Source organism: Prionailurus bengalensis, chromosome B2, assembly GCF_016509475.1.
Source record: "Prionailurus bengalensis isolate Pbe53 chromosome B2, Fcat_Pben_1.1_paternal_pri, whole genome shotgun sequence".
In the NCBI taxonomy this organism is placed as follows: domain Eukaryota; kingdom Metazoa; phylum Chordata; class Mammalia; order Carnivora; family Felidae; genus Prionailurus; species Prionailurus bengalensis.
This window is the reverse complement of record NC_057349.1, coordinates 49,277,031-49,297,589: the sequence shown is the minus strand read 5'-3', so window position 1 is coordinate 49,297,589 and position 20,559 is coordinate 49,277,031. Positions and strand designations below refer to the sequence as shown.

The window sequence follows — 20,559 nt, the reverse complement described above, 5'->3', positions numbered from 1 at the left end:
GGAATGGGGTAGAGAGACCTTGAAATCATGGGGTCTAGTTTGGAGGCTCCAGCTTTTTCTTCCTCCATTTCTTTCTTCCCTTTCTCCTCTGCTGTGAGGACGAGACCGTTTTCCCCAAATTCCCATTAGTATCATTTTTTCAACTCAGTACCATACTTAACATTTGCTTTGTTAAGCTTTTTACTTTTTTGTGTTGATTGGTTTCCTGGAGGACTGAGACTTTTTTTTTTTTAATGTCTATTTATTTTTGAGAGATATAGACAGCAAGCAGGGGAGAGGCAGAGAAAGAGGGAGACACAGAATCCAAAGCAGGCTCCAGGCTCCGGGCTGTCAGCACAGAGCCTAACGCAGGACTCGAACCCATGAATTGTGAGATCATGACCAGAGCTGAAGTTGGACGCTTAACCACTGAGCCACCCAGGTGCCCCTGAGACTCTTTTAGAAACAAAACAACCTACCCTACTCCTTACACCGCAACTACCATTAACTTGTATCTTGATATCTAGAATTTAGTATTTTTTTAAATTAAGCTTTTCCGTAATGAGTTATTGAAAGAGGCTATCAGTATTTACCCAGCTTAAACATGCATAAAATAAGTTGGTGAGAAAGGGGGAGGAGGTGAAATAGTGATGATTTTATATGAGATTCTTAGAGTACTCTTTTCTCCTGAGCTTGGGAGGATAGTGGGTCGATTTGAAGACTCTAGGGCCATGTAGGTATCACTTCCTTAATTCCCCAAGTTTTGGCCCCATAAAGTAGTAGTATGTAAGTAAAAAATGATAGTAATTTGTCATTTTATTTTTTTATAAAGCACAAAAGCTATGCTGCTCCAACAAAACTGAATATGCTTTCAATATCTGAGCAATTTTGAAAGGATTGATTTAAGTGGACAGGATGACTGGCTGGCTGATCTCTCTGATGAATGCTGAAATACTACTTTTGGCAGGTGAGTAGGATGTGTTTCGAAGGGATTATAGATAGAGCACAACAAGTTGCCTTGAGAACTATTTTACTGATACTTAAAATATTATCTGGGGAAAGTCTTCAAGTATCTGCTCTGGGTGTAAATTTTCTCTGCTTAAAAATTATTTTTTTCTGCTTAGTAGGCTATATATTAAATAGCTATGAATATATGTATATATTCATATATATACTTACATATATATTCATATATACACATATATATTCATATACATAATCACATATACATTCATATATATATATATATATATATGAATTAATGGCCAATGGAGGTTGCTGTCATAATCTAGAGCTTCTAATAATAATTTATAACCTTCTTTTTAGAATTCGTTTTTGAGCCATGTGATGTAATTCTTTTTAGATTTATTGCTTTATCTTCCCAAAGGGAATAGTTTATCTTGTCTTAGCAGTTAATAACTGCTTGTATTAAACTCTTCTTTCCTCAAATCATGTCTCTAACTTTCTCTGTGAGCTTACTTACCTTTGGTATCTTTTTATGGTATTCGTTTTTGGTCTGCTTTAGGTAGAAGTATCTAATACACTTTTGAGGGGGAAGCATGGGTTGGCCTGGCTGGGACTGCTGTGAATAATTGTGTTGATGTGACTGATTCCCCACCATCCTCGGTTGTGCAGTATGCCACCTACATAAATGTACATGGAAGCCCTGGGCTACCCAGGGTTAGCATGGCCTGGATTATCCTTTGACTTTTCTGATATAAGAACTGAAAAATGTTCTATAGATAGTATGTTGCCTATCTAGGACCTCACTGAGGAGTTGACTGATTTTTGATGGCTCCTTGAATTTACTTTGCCTTGGCCGAGGCATGTCCAGGAGATCTTCAAAGATGAGGGTTTGGTTGCCATGTTCAGCCAATGGTCTCTCTGGGAGAACCCAATCTAGCCTAGCATGTGTAGTCCTATAGTATTGTTGTTGTTTTCAAGGAAATTCCAGCCCTGATCCATGCTTCAGCCTCTCTCTGAGACGGCAAGGCAAACATCTACAGAATTTTGTATCCTTCTGGGGAGTTGCTCTGATATATTTAAAAGGAGGAAACTAGAGGATGGTAAATGGAGACAGGAGGATTTAAATAGGAACAGAAACTTCTAGAAGTTTCTCCTCTTCTCTGGGAAGTGGATATGTAAGAAATAATTGGTGGCTAAATTATGACTACCTGATTAAAGGGTGGGAAAGAAACAAGAGATATTATGTGTTTAATTAGAAGCCAAATGTGTCCTTGAGGTCCTTTCCAAAGAAAGTAGGAATTCAGGATTGTTCTGGTGAACACTAGGTTTTTGGGTGTCCAAGAAGAGTGGATCAGACAGAACTTTCCTTAAGATCAAAGTTTTGAAGGTGTGATCCCCAGACCAGTAGAACTAGCAGCACCTGGTCATAAATGTAAATTCTTGGGCCCTACCCTAAACTTGCTGAATCAGAAACTCTGGGGTGGGACCCAGCAATCTGTGCTTTATCAAGCCCTCCTGGTGATTCTGAGGAATGCTAAATTTTGTTTTTATAATGTTAGGGAAGCAGGTGTATTGAATCTGAACTTCAAAACCAGTGTTTTTCTTATTTACAGTGTCTTCCCTGCGTTTCCACATTGAGCCTGAAGAAGGTAGTCTTGCTGGGGGAACGTGGATCACAGTCCTTTTTGATGGTAGGTTTGGGTCTTACCAAATGCAAGTTTCTTACTTACTAAGAATCCTAAATAATGTGAGTCTTCTTCCTTGGCTAAGGACAGGTATAAAAGAGGGCCTGAAGGGTGTTGGACCCACTGACTGACTTCTGTGTTTCCACATGCTCACTTGCTGATATCACAGAAACAGAGCACATCACACCATTTTATGCCTGTATCCACCTTCTTATCCCAAGCTGTGGGGATGGGACCCTAGGAACTGTAGATGAGATAGGGAAGAGTGCAGCATAGAACTTAGCAATGTGTTCCCCAGAATCTTAGTTTGCTTCCTTGCAGATGATTCTATATGTAGGAACTTTTTAAAAAATATTTTTATTTATGTTTGAAACAGCGTGTGCAAGCAGGGGAGGGGCAGAGAGAGATGGGGACAGAATCTGAAGCAGGCTCCAAGTTCTGATCTTTTAGCACAGAGCCCAACGCGGGACTCGAACTCATGAGCCGAAGTTGGACGCTTAACTGACTGAGCCACCCAGGTGCCCCTGTATGTGGGAACTTCTAAACCATGGCTTAGTTTACCCACCTGTACCAGTGTAAAGAATTTTCAGAGGGCTGAAAAATTCCTGGATTTAAGTGGATGGACCTGAAGAGAGAGAGAAAATTCTTTTTTATACACTCGTAAATGAGAACATTCATTTACACAGCAGTCATAAATGCATTTGGAAATGAGGAGTAGTAATTTAATCCTTAGGCAAGCTCAGTGTCTCACAGTGCTCCTGTGTGGCCATGTTTTTATGTTCTGTGTGGATTACAGCTCTGTTTAGCCTCAAATTCCCTTTTCCCTGGTGTTTAGGTTTGCACTTAGAGCTCCTTTATCCTACCAATGGCTCTCAGCTGGAGATACACCTGGTGAACGTGGTTGTGCCTGGCCTGCCGAGCATCCCTTGTGACGTCTCTCCTGTCTTCTTGGATTTGCCACTGGTGATGTGCAGGACCAGGTACTCCTGTCAGCGTGTGAGAAAGATCAGACAGGTTGAGTGCTTTGCTTATCTCCGTGGATTTTGGTAGAGCAACCCTTGCTGACTGTGGTTATCAACTACAGCTTTAAAAAGGTTGCCTGTGAATACGCTTCACCAGAGTTCCCTATCAGGGCTCTAGGGCCTAAGGGAGGATGAGAATATAAGGAAGATTTTTGAGAACCTGAGATATTTATAAGGAGGGGTTGGATTGTGTTTTCATCTGTGTTTTCTTGGTGGTGGTGGTGGTAAGGAGCTCTGTCACTATCAAGATTTCAATAAATAGTGCCATTTTACCATCTAAAGAACTCATCTTTTGAACTAGGCATAATCGTTAATGATTGAGCATAAACCCAAAACTAGTTAGAAAGGAAATTTGCTTTATTCCTCAGTGTATTTCCTTTTTGGTATGATTTGTACAGGATTCCAGGTAATCTATCTATCATCCTACTTAAGTTTTTTTTTGTTTTGTTTTTGGCTTACAAAGTTTTCACATTCATTCTTTCCCCACTCATATCTTAGAGATGCTGCATGAAAGTGGATCATTGGTTGAGAGAAAAAAAATCATCATTTCCTTTTGTTTTTTGTTCCCTCCTTCAGCAAGGCTCCCTGTCTTCCATTTCTGTCTACGGAAATCCTAACCTGCGAATGTCACCTCTTCCCTGAACATACAACTGAGTGTGATCTTTCCCTTCTTTGAAAGGGGGACAAATAGGGGCTGAAATCCAAGTGATGGTTACAACACCTTTGAGGAGGAAGCACCTTTTGCAGTTTACACAAAGGCATGGCATGTGTGGCCTCAGCAGCCCTGTGCCTCAGCTCTACGTTTCTCATGACTTTATGCCTGTTGTTCACTTCTCAGATTCATCCTAGAATTAAGTGCCTTGAGGACAGGAGATGTGTTTAACACCACCTTTGTAGTCCTTACGGTACTTAGCACAGTATCTTGTGAGGAGAAGATGGTCTATAAATGTCTCTTGAACTGAACTTTCTTATAGCCCTGCTGTTGGTTTTAAAACTGGGTTGCATATTTTCCTTAGGTTTTATGGTATACTTGGGCATAGAGTTCCTGCAAGAACTTGCCATGAAACTCTGAAGATCAAAACTCTGAGATCTATCCCCTCAATTCCAACATACTAATGATTTATTTTTTAAAAATGTTTATTTATTTATTTTTGAGAGAGAGAGAGAGAGAGAGAGGGGAAGGGAGGGAGAGGGAGAGCTGGGGGGAAGGGTAGAGGGAGAGGGAGACAGAGAATCCAAAACAGGCCCAGTGTGGACAGCAGAGAAACTGATGCAGGGCTGAACTCACGGACTGTGAGATTATGACCTAAACTGAAGTCGGACACTTAAACAACTGAGACTGAGCCATACTAATTAATATGGGTGTCCCCCATACTAATGATTTTAAGATGCACCGTTGATGTAAATAATCTTTTTAGAGGAAAAGAAACACTATGTCTTATATGTGCTTATTGGTTAAAAAGTATTGTTCAGTTAACATTCCAATGTGAAAAAAATGCACATTTTATCATCAGTACTCTCATATTCATTATCATAAAGATGTATCTGCTTTCACCAAAACAGGGATCATAGCCTCTAAATCAGCACTGTCTAATCAAAACATTACACAAGCCACAAATGTAATTTAAAATTTTCTAGTAGCCACATTAGAAAGTCAAAAGAAACAAGTGAAATTAATTGTAATAATTTATTTAACTCAACATATCCAGAATATTATTTCATATGTAATCAATATATAAATTATTAACGATATATATTTTATATAGTTTTTGCACACCAAGTCTGCAAAATCCAGTGTATATTTTACACTCCTAGGACATCTTATTTGGGATGAGCCCCATTTCAAGTGTTCATTAACCACCCATGGCATTGGATGGTGCAGATTTAAATATTTAAAGTCATACTGAAGATTTCGATGAGAAGGTTTGTAGGGGACACACTTCTTAATGCTAGCTCCTTATTGATCATATTCCCCCTCTTAGAAAAATCAACATGAATGGCAGCATCAAAGAGGCAGAGAAATCACTGTGATATTTGTGAAAAGAGGAGAGAGGGTCTAGGACTTTCTTGATGGGTATATGAAGTGTTCATGGGCTGCTTGAATATTATGAAGTCAAGAATTTTTGGGGTAACGTAAAATCAATTCCTTTTATCAGGAGGAGCCTAGGATTCAAGCCCCACTTTGCCCCTGACCTATGGTGTTCACACACATAAATATCTTAATCTATTTGGAACTGTCAAAAATTTTTAATGGAAACTAGAATTAGACTATCTATCAATGTCCCTTCCAAGTCTTAAAGTCCCATGAACTTACGATTCTGACAAACAAGACAGGTTTTCTTTTTTTTTAATTTTAAGGACTTTCAGTAAAACAATTACATTTTTTGCCGAAGGATCCAATCTTTATTTTTTTTAATTTTTTTTATTTTTTCAATATATGAAGTGTATTGTCAAATTGGTTTCCATACAACACCCAGTGCTCATCCCAAAAGGTGCCCTCCTCAATACCCATCACCCACCCTCCCTCCCACCCCCCATCAACCCTCAGTTTGTTCTCAGTTTTTAAAAGTCTCTTATGCTTTGGCTCTCTTCCACTCTAACCTCTTTTTTTTTTTTCCTTCCCCTCCCCCATGGGTTCCTGTTAAGTTTCTCAGGATCCACATAAGAGTGAAATCATATAGTATCTGTCTTTCTCTGTATGGCTTATTTCACTTAGCATCACACTCTCCAGTTCCATCCATGTTGCTACAAAGGGCCATATTTCATTCTTTCTCATTGCCACGTAGTACTCCATTGTGTATATAAACCACAATTTCTTTATCCATTCATCAGTTGATGGACATTTAGTCTCTTTCCATAATTTGGCTATTGTTGAGAGTGTTGCTATAAACATTGGGGTACGAGTGCCCCTATGCATCAGTACTCCTGTATCCCTTGGGCAAATTCTTAGCAGTGCTATTGCTGGGTCATAGAGTAGGTCTATTTTTAATTTTTTGAGGAACCTCCACACTGTTTTCCAGAGTGGCTGCACCAATTTGCATTCCCACCAACAGTGCAAGAAGGTTCCATTTCTCCACATCCTCTCCAGCATCTATAGTCTGATTTGTTCATTTTGGCCACTCTGAGTGGCGTGAGGTGATATCTGAGTGTGGTTTTGATTTGTATTTCCCTGATGAGGAGTGACGTTGAGCATCTTTTCATGTGCCTGTTGGCCATCTGGATGTCTTCTTTAGAGAAGTGTCTATTCATGTCTTCTGCCCATTTCTTCACTGGGTTATTTGTTTTTCGGGTGTGAAGTTTGGTGAGCTCTTTATAGATTTTGGATACTAGCCCTTTGTCCGATATGTCATTTGCAAATATCTTTTCCCATTCCGTTGGTTGCCTTTTAGTTTTGTTGGTTGTTTCCTTTGCTGTGCAGAAGATTTTTATCTTCATAAGGTCCCAGTAGTTCATTTTTGCTTTTAATTCCCTTGCCTTTGGGGATGTGTCAAATAAGAAATTGCTACGGCTAAGGTCAGAGAGGTCTTTTCCTGCTTTCTCCTCTAGGGTTTTGATGGTTTCCTGAGGATCCAATCTTTAAAGTCTAGCAGGTGAGTGGATCTAGAAGGCAAATAGACCTAGGAATCCTTGGTAAGCGCCATTTCACAGGTGCAGGGAGGAAATTTAAAGTGGTCAGGTGGGGCGGCTGGCTTTGGTAATTCTGTCTTTGATTCACAAGGACATCCACTTTCTGCCTGCAGATCCCTGCTGTCTGAAGCACATGAGGGGCTGTACTACCTGGAAGTGCACTCTGGGGGACAGGTGGTAGGCAGCCCAAGTCCAGGACCGCGGGACAACTGTACTTTCCAGGTGGGTTCTAAGGATGGAGCAATGTGTGTTTGCTGTCTGAGGGAGTTTTTGTGCTATCGACAGGCAACTTACAAGTCAGGGTCTGCTTCGCCAGGGTAAGAAGAAAGGTGGATGGTGGTTGTGGGGTTTCTGAGTCTGTACCAATGCAAGTTAAGTATTGAGCACTTGGATGTCAGGTTCTATGCTTTATGTACATTAATTTGATGCTTGCAACAATTATATGGGGTACCTATTTATTATCGTGGTTTTACAGATGAGTGACTTGAGGCTCAGGAGATGAAATAATTTGCCCATCTCCTCAATAATTTTCCTGTGTCCTCTAGGTAGTAAATGACAGAACTAGGATTCTTTAAAAATTGGTTTTTAATTTTTTATTGACATATGATGTCCTGTTACTTTCAGGTATATATCATAGTGATTTGATACTTTGATACATTACAAAATGATCCCTATGATAAGTCTAGGTTAGAATCTGTCATTATACAGAGTTATTACAATGTTATTGACTGTATTCCCTCTGCTGGTGGGAATGTACATTGGTGCAGCCACTGTGGAAAACAGTAAGCAGGTTTCTTAAAAAAATTAAAAATAGAAATATGATCCAGGGATTTATCTTCTTGATAATCATCTGATGAAAATGCAAACACTAATTTGAAGAGAGATATGCACCCCTATGTTTATTATTTACAATAGCCCAGACATGGAAGCAGCCCAGATGTCCATCTATTTTTTTCTTTCTTTCTTTTGTTTGTTCTTTCTTTCTTTCTTTCTTTCCTTCTTTCCTTCTTTCTTCCTTTCCTTTCTTCCTTTCCTTCTTTCTTTCTTTCCTTCTTTCCTTCTTTCCTTCTTTCCTTCTTTCTTTCCTTCTTTCCTTCCTTCCTTCCTTCCTTCCTTCCTTCCTTCCTTCCTTCCTTCATGGAATATTACTCAGTTATAAAAAAGAATAAACTCTTACCATTTGCAACAATATGGACAGAACTAGAGGGTAGTGTGCTAAGTGAAATAAGTCAGATAGAGAAAGACAAATACTGTATGATTTCACTTACATGTGGAATTGAAAAGGACTAGGATTTGAACCTGTGTCAGACTTTAAATCTTCTAAACTGAAGCCCATAGAGGAGCCAGAAAGATGATCATCGTGGGTCAGTGTTTCATTTAATAGCTGCAATTCTCCTGAGTCTTGGTAGGATGAAGGGACTCAGGACCCAAGTTGTACCTCTGCCTCTGCTTTGTGCTCTATTTCTGCTACTCTTTCCAACCTGAGATTGAAAGGGCATTTGCTGATGGCATTCTCCTTCAAACTTAGAGCCAAATGGAAGCAGAGAGAGGGAGAGTTTATGAGCTAATGCCTAACTTATTTTGGAGAAGCAATATGTATACTTGGTCTTAATTTTATGTTTGGTTCAGCCTATTGTCCATTTCAGATTAGTTTCACACCAATCTCTCAAAAGGGAAGGTGCTAGACTTTTCACAAAAGGTTGAGGTTTGACAGTGTTCCTTGTGATGATTGTACTTCCCATAGGGTGCCTCTGTTGAAGGGTTGCTCATAACAGTATTAGTCATTCATGCTCCTTTCGAGCAAGAATTCATCCCCCCAAATCATCCCTGTTACCATCCACTCTTTATGTAGGCAGTCCGTTTACAAATTTGGAATTTGCTGTCAGTTCACATTTAACAGCTTGTCTCTCACTTCAAGAGAAGCTTGTTTTCTGGAATTTTGCTTCTGCACATATGCAGCAGAAAGAAAAAAAACCACTCTTATTAAGACCCACACCACCACCTCTACACTGTCTCTGTAGATGTAACAGCAGATGGATGGCCAGGCACCCTCCCTAACCACCATGCTGTTTTTGGTTTTGATGTTCCTTTCACCCCAGATAGTAGTTTTCCTACTTATTAAAGATTGGGAGGGAGAGCAAGGGGAGAGAAGAGAAGCACTTCCTAAAATTGCACATTAAAGAAAACAAGTCCTCAAGTGCTTCGTCTAGCTTGGCGAGTTGATGAAAAATCACCAGGGGATGCAGTTAATGAGAGGCATTCCAAGCTAAATAAAACACGGTGTGTCTCTTTGTTTTGGGACTGGGGGAACCGTGAGTATTAAAAATTAATTCCATCTCGCCAGTCCACTTCAAAGAGCCTGCTGCAGGCGCTGACAAGTTTGAACAACTCACAGAAGGTTTATCAAGCAGCTGGTGGCTGTGGCTTCGCTATCCTGATCTGCTGTGTTTCCTCTCCCCCATCTCACTCAGGCTGACCTCACTCGGGCTCAGGGATCAGCGTGCGGGAAGCTTGATTTGGAAGCTCATTAATTTTTCACTTTGTCATGTCTCTCGCTTGGTGGGTGGACGGAGCCTGTTTTCCTTAGAAATACACCATTTTTATGTCATGTCAGCTCAGAGGGAATCACAAGTGAAGCTCTTTCTGAGGTTTAACTCTGAGCCACCCCACCATGTTAAGGAAGGGGAGGGAGTGATCAAGGACTCACTCTATTCCCCCTGCCACCACCCCAACCCCCACCCCCATGCTTCTGGTGGAAGGCTCACAGACTGAGTGGTAGATCTTACATTTCAAACTGGAAATCCAGACGCATGTGTCCTTATTTGGTCTGGACTTGATTGTACTTTAGCCTCAGTTTCTAATGTCTGTGAGAAGGGGAGGTGGTGACCACTACTCTACCTCATGAGGCTCCTAGGATATATTTCCAATGGCAGTGTCCACGGGCACCTCAGGGAGAGGTGAAGGCCTGGGTACAGTAGGAGGCTGGGAGTCCAGGGTGTGGAGTGCATGTTTGGCAGGGGCATGTGAAATTGTGTTAATCCTTATCTTTTGGTGAGATCAGAGCCAGCTCCCAATTGGTGAGGTCATGGCATTCTTACTTTGACCTCCTGACTGTACATACTTTCTGTGACCTGTTCTCTAACCCTCTTTTAGAAGGAGGAAACTAGCCTTGATGGCAGGCTGTGTAGCCATGTGGATCAATACATAAAACTTACACTTGCCGAGCCACCATTAGCTTTTTTGAAATGTCTGTTGGTTCTCTCCTCTGATTAGGGCTGTTGATTAACAACGGAGTTATTCTTTGGTGGTATTCTGCCTGGGAAGGTGAACTCCTGGGATGCTGGAAGCAGGCCAAGCTAAATAATTTGCTTTCGCTTGATTTGCAAGTGGGAAGCAGTGTAGTTTATGGGGAATGAAGGCTGTGTAGGCATCTAGGGGAGGTTGAGAGTGAGGGTCACATGAGGGGGAAACCAAGTCTCTTCCTGAATGTTGTTAGCTCATGTGTCAAACCTTGGCCTGGTCAGTCCATCCTTATGCCTCTCTGTTCACACTGGCCCTGACTATGAAATGCACTAATCTTGGACTAACTCAGATGCCTATAGGTAAGATGAAATTCCTGGACTTGTCTTTTTCTCCCCTCTACTTCCAGGTACCATATCAATCATCTCAGATGGGGCCACTTTATTCATTCACAAAAATTTGAATGTCTTCTGTATACCATGCTATGCATAAGAGTATAACCATGACTGAGTAAGGCACTGTCCCTGCCTTTCTAGAGCATGTGATTAGCAGAGAATATACTTTGGGGGAAGGGACATAGAAAGCTGATTTGGAGGGCCATGACCAGGCTTTCATAGACTTCCACCTCTTCCATCAGGGCTATTTTCCCCCTTCTCAAAGAGTAATGTTGCTTCCCATTCCTTGAATCATTTGAATCCTTTTTTCTCCTGAGAGCCATGATCCATTTTCTCAACAAACACCTCACTTGTGTGCCTACCCACTCTAGTTTTTTGTAGCTTGCTCATTCCTACAAAGGTGTTGATGATAATTTAAGTTGCAATCCTTTCAACTTAAGTAAGCAAATTTTTGCCAAGAAAATTAAAATCCTTCAAGATTCCAAAATACCAAGTTACAATAATGGAATTCTAAAGGTGGCCTACCTACCTATTTCTCTGGTGAAATGTGTTCCTGGCTATGGTAGGTGGGCTGGTGGAAACAGACTTGCCAAAGTTTCGGCAATATGGTACAGGACAGAGAGCTACATGACCTTGGTAAAATTCCCTTTACTTTCTCTGTGGAGAAACTATAGTAATACCTGTTAACTCTGCTTCACAGTTGTATTATGAGGATAAAAAATAGATGTACATTTATTTGAGGAAGTGTAACCATTTACCATCTTTGACTAATATCCGATGAGGAATGACTTTTGCTTCTTGTCTGTGGTTGTGATATTCTAATGGAATGCTCCCTTATGATAACCTTTCCTGAACAGTTTTCCAGGGGGCAGACACCCATTGTTTACCACGTTATACCACCGAGTGGAGTGCCAGGTAAGAAATCTCCTATTAAAATAGGAATAATTATGGATCCCTTTGCTAAAGCTATTGAAAACTCTTCTACCCAGGTGGGTGCTCTCTATAAATGGGAACACTGAACTTCTCTGATGCTGGTTTGAAAATAAATGTCAACGTCTGGTTTACTTTTAATCTGGTTTGGTTTCACCTGTGGGCTCTTTTGCTCTGTGACTTCACTGATAACAAAAGGAATCCAAACATGAAAAGGAAAAGAGGCCAGGTACTGCCAGAGCATGGAAGAAATAAAAATTATCATTGTTCTTAATTTTATAGTTGTTTGCATAATAGCAAACCTTTTTTGAACTTTACTGTGAGCCAGGCTCTGTTCTAAGTGTTTGGCATATATTATCTTATCAGATCTTCACAAGAACCTGATGACATAGGGACTATAATTCCCATTTGCCGATGAGGAAACGAGATACCAAAAGGTTAAGTAACTTGCTTAAAGTCAGCTATTAAGTGTATAGCTGGGATTTGCACCCAGGCAGGCAGAATCCAGAGTGGGCAGGTGTACCCATTGTTTTGTTTTGCATTGAGTGGTGTTGCATACCACATGCAAGACCAGCAACCCTGATCCTTACACTGGGGGTTTGTTTGTGAATTAGAGGGCACACAGGCATGCAAAGGCCAGGGGATAGAAGTGAAGAAGAGAGAGAAGGTTGAGATTTACATAAAAGAGGGGATCGCAGCTAAGAAATAGGTTCAAGAATCGCTAAGCTTGCCTTACAACTAAGTAGTAAATACAAGCTAGGATTATGTATAATTTGCTGTCTGATTCTTGGCAAATTCCTAGGTCTATTTCAGATTTTTCCCTTTGTTCAGGGTTTCCAGATGGTGTAATTATGGGAATACAAATTGCTAAATGTTTATATGTAGTTGTGTCTAAATGAATAAACTGATCTAGTTTTGAATGTCTTGACTGCTCGAGAATGTCACAATGAATATCTGAGTTGCTGAAAAGTATTTGCCCTTTGTGTGTGTGTGTGTGTGTGTAGACACAAGATTATGTATGTGTGTATTTAAATTATATACTGAAGAATATGATTCCAGCATGATTTTTTTTATGCGGGTTATTCAGAGATCTGTTCCTTTCCATTTGAATAATCAAGACGTGATCATGTTTTATTAAAAAGAAAATGTGCTCTAAAAGTCGCATGCAGACATTGGGTCCTTGCTGCTCTGGTGTTAGAAAGCTCTTGTTTAGATGGCAGAAGTCCACAGGGTGAGGGATGAGGAAGGGGCCTGCCATGAGAGGTGTGAAGTGGGACATTGGCTGACACGGATCTGTCAGGCCCGTTTCTCCCACCCAGTCCAAGAGCTGCACACTATATCTTCCCCCTTCTGGGGGAACGGTTGGTGGCTGGCCTTGTTGGAGTGGTCCCTCCGGGTAGGATCCACATGGTGACATCTTTGAAATCATTTTCCAGATGATTACTCTCATTTCATTTGGGAAGTCTGCCCAGAATAGCAGCCAGGGAGATGGGGGAGGTGGTGGGGACAGGAGAGATGATGTTCCATTAGCGGTTGAGTTTCTATATGTGGTTAACAGTTCTCCACTGTGACGGAGAATCACCCAGAACCATAGGCTGGCTTAGCCATTTCTCAGGCTCTATTGGACTTCTTTATTTAGAAGCAAGACTGTTAACCACTCACAAAATTCCCAATTTCTAGAACTTATTGCCAATTTTTAAAATTGTGCCCCAGAAAGCAAGAAATCATGCCCATCAAAGCCAGGGAATTAATACTTTAGCTCTATTAAAATGAAGGGAAATTATTTTGCCAGTTGTTAATAGTAACAAAGAACTCCAGAGTCTAGGCTTTCTCCATTTCTGTGATCTTTGTCTAAGGCATTAGGTTCCAGCCCCTTCTACCCATTCATCTGTACAGTGAGTGGCTCTCATACTTCCCGGAAGGTTCCCATGGTTTCAGTGCCAGTCAGTCATCCAGTGACCACAGACAAAAGTCTTCTTGTATTAATAAAGCACCCACAGCATGAAGGGAACAACTTCTTGGTAATGTTCTTTTGTGACTTTAAATGTGGCCATGAAGAGATTCAAAGTCTTCTGCCTTCGGTGACTTCATGATCCCCTTAAGTGCTCTTTTCTTTTCCACCTTTATTGTTTTACCTCATTAACCAAAACTGCTCTCATCTCTTAACATTGTTTGTGATGCTGTAAGATTATAGTGTATATGGTTAAATTTCCTAATTATTTGGAAGGCACACATTTCCAGGTTGTGGGGTTGTTTGGTGAAATTGAACTACATCACCTTACTATGGTGTGCTTGCTTAAAACTTTGCCTCATGTAGTTCTACAGAACTGAGTTTAGGTGTTTTCAACTATGGAAGAAATATCCGGTAGGGGCCCCCAAACTCTTTGCGAAAGAGTGACATCAGATTCCTTTCTCACCACAGATTCCTTTCTCACCAACTATGAACAGATTGGGTAGGGACAGTACCAAGAGTCCACCTTGCTGAGAGGGGGGATTGCTGATGCCTGCACTTTCTCTTGAACTTGAACTCAAAAGAGGGTGTATTAAGTAAATACTTGTTACCTAGTGCAAATCTCTGAGTCACATAGAGGAGACTCAGCAGTAGAAGTCATCCATTTGTCAGTGGGCAAGGCTGACACCAACTATTTGCAGGTCTTCAATTTGTTCTATCTTTGAACATGAGCATAATTTTTGAATGAATGAGATGTGCAATTGCCCATCTTTAAGCTGTAATTCTGTTCTATCTCATGCCTTCCTTTCTGAGTTCCCATCCATTTGGGTCATCCTTGACATTTATCTTTTGTCCTCTGAGATTTGGAAGAAAGTCTAGTATCCCCAAATACCCATCCAGATCATGTGACATGAACCTCCTTGGCTTTCCATATTAGCAAGTGCCCAGGGGAAAGTGTCATGAAATGCAGAGCACCCCAAGGCACCGTGGTCTTAAATCCCACGTTAGGTGATGATCTACACACAGCCAAGAGGGTAGAACAAGTCCGTGTGTGGAAACTGGCCCTTCTTCCCAAAAGCCTCATACTTCATAGAACTGTGGGGAAGACCTGTTCTTGCTTTTGTGTTCTGTACGTAGCTGATTGACTCTGTGATTGCAATAATTAGTTATTTTAGACTTTTTAATGTGTAATATTGATCACTGGATCATACTTGAGACTCCTTTCCTGTTGTACAGTTTGTAAAAAAAGCATTAATATTCTGAGTCATGTCCAGTTTGGCTGTATTAAATAGATGGTACCAAAAATAAATTGCTTATGTTATAATTTACAGTATGAGCGAAGTGTGTTACATTTCAAAAATCTTCTTAAAACAGGAGAACTAATACATGTGTATGGTTGGATTATCACTGGAAGACCAGAAACATTTGATTGCGATGCGGAGTACATTGATAGGTAAGCGTGTATTAGTTTCTGTGTTCAACAAGTTACAAACATGCTGGATTGCTTCCTCAGACCAGCTTCCCCGATAGCAATAAATTGTGAGCAGTTGGCACAGAATTGCTGTTTTCTTTGCAGTTTATGGTCCCTGGTGAGTTGGGCTTCAGCAAACTTTGTTAATGTAATTGCAACTGGTCGATTAAGTTGGTCCATTTATTTACTGACAACTAGTCACTCTGGGCTCAGCGTGAATTGTGCTGTAACTGCATCTGTGGGTTTTCTTTTTCAATTCTTCCCCTTCTCTCCCTTGTTTCTCAGGCTGAAATGATTGTTTTTTTCTTTTTTTTGTAAAACAACATGTGAACCCTAAAGACCATTGTAACTTCCTTCTTGGGTTGGTATCCATTTGTGCATTTAGGAATTCTGTTAGTGTGATCAGAGGAAAACATGGAAGAAGGCACTGAGAGCCACTGAATTTTACTGTTTTCTGGGAATAATGAGGATGGCCAGACACTTTAAAATGGAAAGTGGTACTATTAAATCATGCATGCTAGGGAAGGAAAGGAACAAGAGGCAATGTGTTGAAGTTGTGTTTCGGGGAGGCTTTAAGCAACTGTGATTTTGCAATATCTGAAGTAGTTATAGCCAGGCTTGATAAGGTAGAAGAAACCGAGTCTTACTGTAGCTGAGTGGATTCTATATACTTGTGTCTGGTTTTCCTTGTACTCCTAGAAAGGAGGGGGGTATTGTCTTCTGTTCCATCTCTGTGATTCTGCCCTAGGTGAGGAGAACATGATCTGGCTACTCTCCAGATCTACATTTTTGGCATTAAGTAGTGGTGAACTCGTCTTGAAAGGAAATGACTCTTTCTTTGGAGGATACAAGCCCCAAGTACATCCTTAATAGTATGCCACATTCACTGCTTGGTCCCATGTCAGCCTTGGTCAGAGATATAACATTGAAAAGGGGAATGGAGGCATCGACTCCACAGTAGTTCTATGTAGACTCAATATAGCCAATGTGGGTATGATGAGGATTTTGGGGGAAAAGGGAAATGCTCTTTCTGCAGTGTGAAGGTGTGGACCATGAAACAGTGCTATGCATTGCTTACCTTCAGACTGAGAGTTGATTCAACATCTCCTCAGGGGACAGGCTTTGGCCACCTTCAGGGATGCCCCATAAATCCAGAGAAGAATGCTCATAACAGTGTTTCCTCTGAGTTTTGCTAGGAATTTTTACTGAGAGACTTACACTATTGTCTCATGTCTTTTTTACCCCATTTTTTTTATCTAGTCCATTGATCTTGGAAGCTCAAGGAGACAACTGGGTCACAGCCTGCTCTCTTGTAAACAGGCAGACAGGAAGCTGGTGAGTGTCTTTCCTGCCTAATACATGCTTTTAGGTTCTTCCATGTGGGTTTCTCTCTGTCTCTCTCTGTCTGTCTCTCACACACACACACACACACACACACACACACACACACACACTCACACCTTTTTTTTTTTTTTTGAGAGAGAGAGAGAGAGAGACCGACCAACCATGAGAGAATGTGAGGAGCAGGGGAGTGGTAGAGGGAGAGGGAGTGAGAGAATCTTATGCAGGCTTCACACCCAATGCAGAGCCCTACTTGGGCTCCATCTCACGAGCTGTGAAATCATGACTTGAGCTGAAGTTGGACACTTAACCTACTGAGCCGCCCAGGAGCCCCAATAATAGATTTTTTTCTTTTTTAAGGGTTTTTCTCTCCTTGTTGTAAAGGTTTTGGAAAGAATGGAGAGGTCTGAAAAGAGGTTGGGAGCAAGTTAAATTTTTTCTCTCACACTGCATGCTTGCCTGATAGCATATGTATCAACAAGAACTCTAGTTAGTACTGTTCTAGTGTTTGCTCCCATGAACTCATTATGCCTTAAGTATTTACCAATTTTTGCTGGCCAACTCACCTTTTATTTTTTACTTCCCTGGCTAAAGAGTCAGAACTTCTGAGTTGTCTGATAATTCTCACCTCAGGTTTTGGTTCTCTCTCTAGCTATCCTCTTCAGGAAGACCATGGTTTTGGGACCCTGCAGTGCCGTGTGGAAGGCAACTACATTGGTCCGTTCAGGAAGTGGCATAAGTTTAAAGTCTTTTCTGTTTCTTTTTCTGTATCAGAAAAATACTGTTTCAAGAATGCTTCTCACAAGCATGAAAAGAGTAATTACCATGTATTGAGAACTCCTTAAAAGGCTAATTTAATCCTCACAATAAGTGGATTGGTGAAGTTGGTAGAATTACTTTTACTTTATAGGTGAGAAAATTGTAGCTGGTAACCAGTAGAGCCAGGCTTCCCATGTTTAGTCAAACTGTGAGACTGCTGTAATTCTTAACTGCTTTACGCTACTACATTTATCCTTTTATTGTTGGAAGTCAACACTGATGGTGCTAAATCTGGGAGGTGTTTTTTCTGGGCACTCTTAATGAAATCACGGGTTTGGGCAGTCACTTGGTGATATCTGGAGTCCTTGGGTTTAGGGTAGCAATGGCCTGGCCCAGATGATACATAGAGACTCTTGTGTTAATGTCTTTCTTTTTGTTACAGGCTCCCAGAATGTTAGTTTCTCAGTATTTAACAAAGGAAAGTAAGTAATGAGGAGTAAGCAGATTTATTATCATTTTGTATTATCCATCTCTTTCTTGTTTTGCTTACTTTTTTGAACCCTTTATAATGGAAAATTCCAAACAGACAGAGTAGCATAATGAAACCTGCTTGGTTTCTTTTACTTAGGTGAATATAATTGTGTCTTGAGGTACTGTAGATGTTTCAATGGGATGATGGCACAAAATTTTGGGAATTAGGTCTTAAGTAAAAAGTAATCTCATAATACTGTAAATTTAAAACAGAACATAGTTCCATGAAATGCGTTGTCTAGCAAATGCCTTCTTCAAGATGGAAAGGGTCCAATTTCATAGAGCTTTGGAGAGGAAATTATGATTGTGAATGATTCCTGCATGCCTTACCTAATGTTCTGACACTATATAATTTGTCAGGGATTTTCTTTAAAAGTATGCTATCTAGCTGATATTAATCTCATTGTGGTGATAGTGACATAATTACCTGCAGTAACATAGCCCCAGATATGGAGGCTCTCTCTTTCTCTCGAATTTAGGAAGGAATAACCCTAATATCTATTGCATATCTACTGTAGGCCAACTCTTTACCAGGACCTTTCACATCATCATTCCATTTAATGCTTGTGACCCTGTGAAGTAGATGTAATCATTGTCATACAAAAATTTTCTAAATCGCAAAACATACATTGCCTCATCGGTATCATTCTCTATTTGTCAAAAGGAACTGATATCTAAACTGTTATAAAGATCAGGAGACGTTGGCCCATGATCTTCATTTTAGGCAGCCAATTTAAAAAATGCAATCTCAAATGATTTTTTTCACCTAAAACAAAACTTTGTCTTGGAAGGTCCATGGTACACAAGAATGCATGGCTGGTCAGTGCTAAACAGGAGCTTTTCCTGTACCAGACATATTCAGGTACAATTTTCCTTCTCCCTGTCCTCCTCACTGCTTCCCTCACACCTCGCTGAATGTAGAATCCTCCTTCCCTTTTTCCTGTCCATTTCTCTATGACCATGAACACCTGAGGCTGTCCCCACAGTGATGGAAGACCCTTCGGCTTTGGATGAGAATAAGTTGCTTGTGTGAGTGTCACATGTGGTTGCCATATTAAAAGAGGGTCGATCATGGACTTCTATGCAAAGTTTGTGGATATAAACTGAATGAAAGAAAGGAGGTCACCCTTGTTGTATGTTCTGAGGAATGATGGAAGAGCGATGGCACTGAAAAGTACAAAAGTGCATCTTTTCAGTTACTTTAACACCTCACCTTGAGTATTCATCCAACAACTTATGACTTGCTGATATTCATGCTAAGCTACAGTTGAGTATTCATCCAACAACTTATGACTTGCTGATATTGATGCTAGACTACAGTGTTGCTATCAGATGAGCAAACCTCCATACTAAAAAAAATGAATGTTGAAATTGGAAACTTGCATGAAATTGTGAATGCAATTCAGTAGTAGAGGGTTGATCACTAAAGAAGAGTACTTAGACTTCAGTGCTGAAGACAATCCCAAAGCCACTGAAGATATGTCTGTGAAGTAGGTGCAAATTCCAGGGGCAATAAGATCAACCTTTGCCAAAAGTGCAAGAAATTTCATAGGTCAAGGGGCAAATGTTATTTACTCTCTAGATAGGATAATTCTGCAAAATCTGAATTTTGATCTCTGCCTTTTATTTAACATCTTTTAAAAATTAAAAAAAAATTGTTTTTATTTTAGAGAGGTGGGAACAGAGGGAGAGAGAGAGAATCCCAAGCAAGCTCCATGCTCAGGGTGGAGTCCGATGGAAGGCTCAATCCCATGACCCTGGGATCATGACCTGAGCCGAAATCAACAGTTGGATGCTCAACTCACTGAGTCACCCAGGCGCCCCTCCTTTATTTTCTTTAACCAGTATAGCTAGTCTCTTTGGGAGTAAGTTTGAAGAAGCAACTTACTGGCTGGCCCTTATTGAGTAGTTTGAGTACATGCACTCTCAATATTAATTCCACTATGAGACAGTACTAGGCTCATTTTACAGATGAAGAAACAGACCCAGAAGGACAAAGTAACCAAAGGTCCCAGTGCCAGAAAAATGCAGATCCAATTCAAAATCTTATGCACGTAAACAATTTATGATGGGACGTCCACTCTCCTGGCCATCTGACCCCAAGATTCCTGGTGAATTTGCCTAACACTGTTGAACCAGCCAGATAGGCTGACAGGAATCTCTAATCACACAGCTATTTCATATTTCCAGTACTGATGTCTTCTTGGGATAAGAACTCCAGGCCAGAACTATTTTTTTAATGTTTATTTTTGAGAGAGAGACAGAGTGAAAATGGGGGAGGGGCAGAGAGAGAGAGGGAGACAGGATCTGAAGTAGGCTCCAGTCTCTGAGCTGTCAGCACAGAGCCTGACACAGGGCTCTAACCCACGAACCACAAGATCATGACCTGAGCTGAAGTTGGACACTTAACCGCCTGAGCTACCCAGGCGCCCCCTAGAACTTTCTTGTAGCTGAGGAGGCTATGGGAGAGGGAATATGGACTATTATAAAGGACACTGGTCTGAGCTCCCCAAGGGCTGGCATTCATTTGTTTACTTGATGATTTTGGTTAAGTCATGTAGCTTTCTGAGCTGTAATTAAATATCTATAAAGTGGACAAAGTGGTGTTTGTCCTTCTAACTCCAAAAGCTGTTGAAAGAAGTAAATGAGCAAGAATCTTGGG

General features: G+C 40.7%; 1 protein-coding gene across 1 annotated transcript in view; it reads left to right on the top strand.

The window, feature by feature from the left end:
- Positions 1-813: 813 nt before the first annotated feature.
- Positions 814-20,559, top strand: part of PKHD1 (PKHD1 ciliary IPT domain containing fibrocystin/polyductin) — a 484,305-nt gene continuing 464,559 nt past the window's right edge. The window contains 10 exon segments of the mRNA XM_043591641.1: positions 814-946; positions 2,559-2,636; positions 3,466-3,610; positions 7,393-7,501; positions 11,772-11,829; positions 15,170-15,248; positions 16,527-16,601; positions 17,260-17,324; positions 17,809-17,848; positions 18,689-18,759. Coding sequence (XP_043447576.1) covers positions 895-946; positions 2,559-2,636; positions 3,466-3,610; positions 7,393-7,501; positions 11,772-11,829; positions 15,170-15,248; positions 16,527-16,601; positions 17,260-17,324; positions 17,809-17,848; positions 18,689-18,759 — 772 coding nt within the window. The 5' untranslated portion in view covers positions 814-894.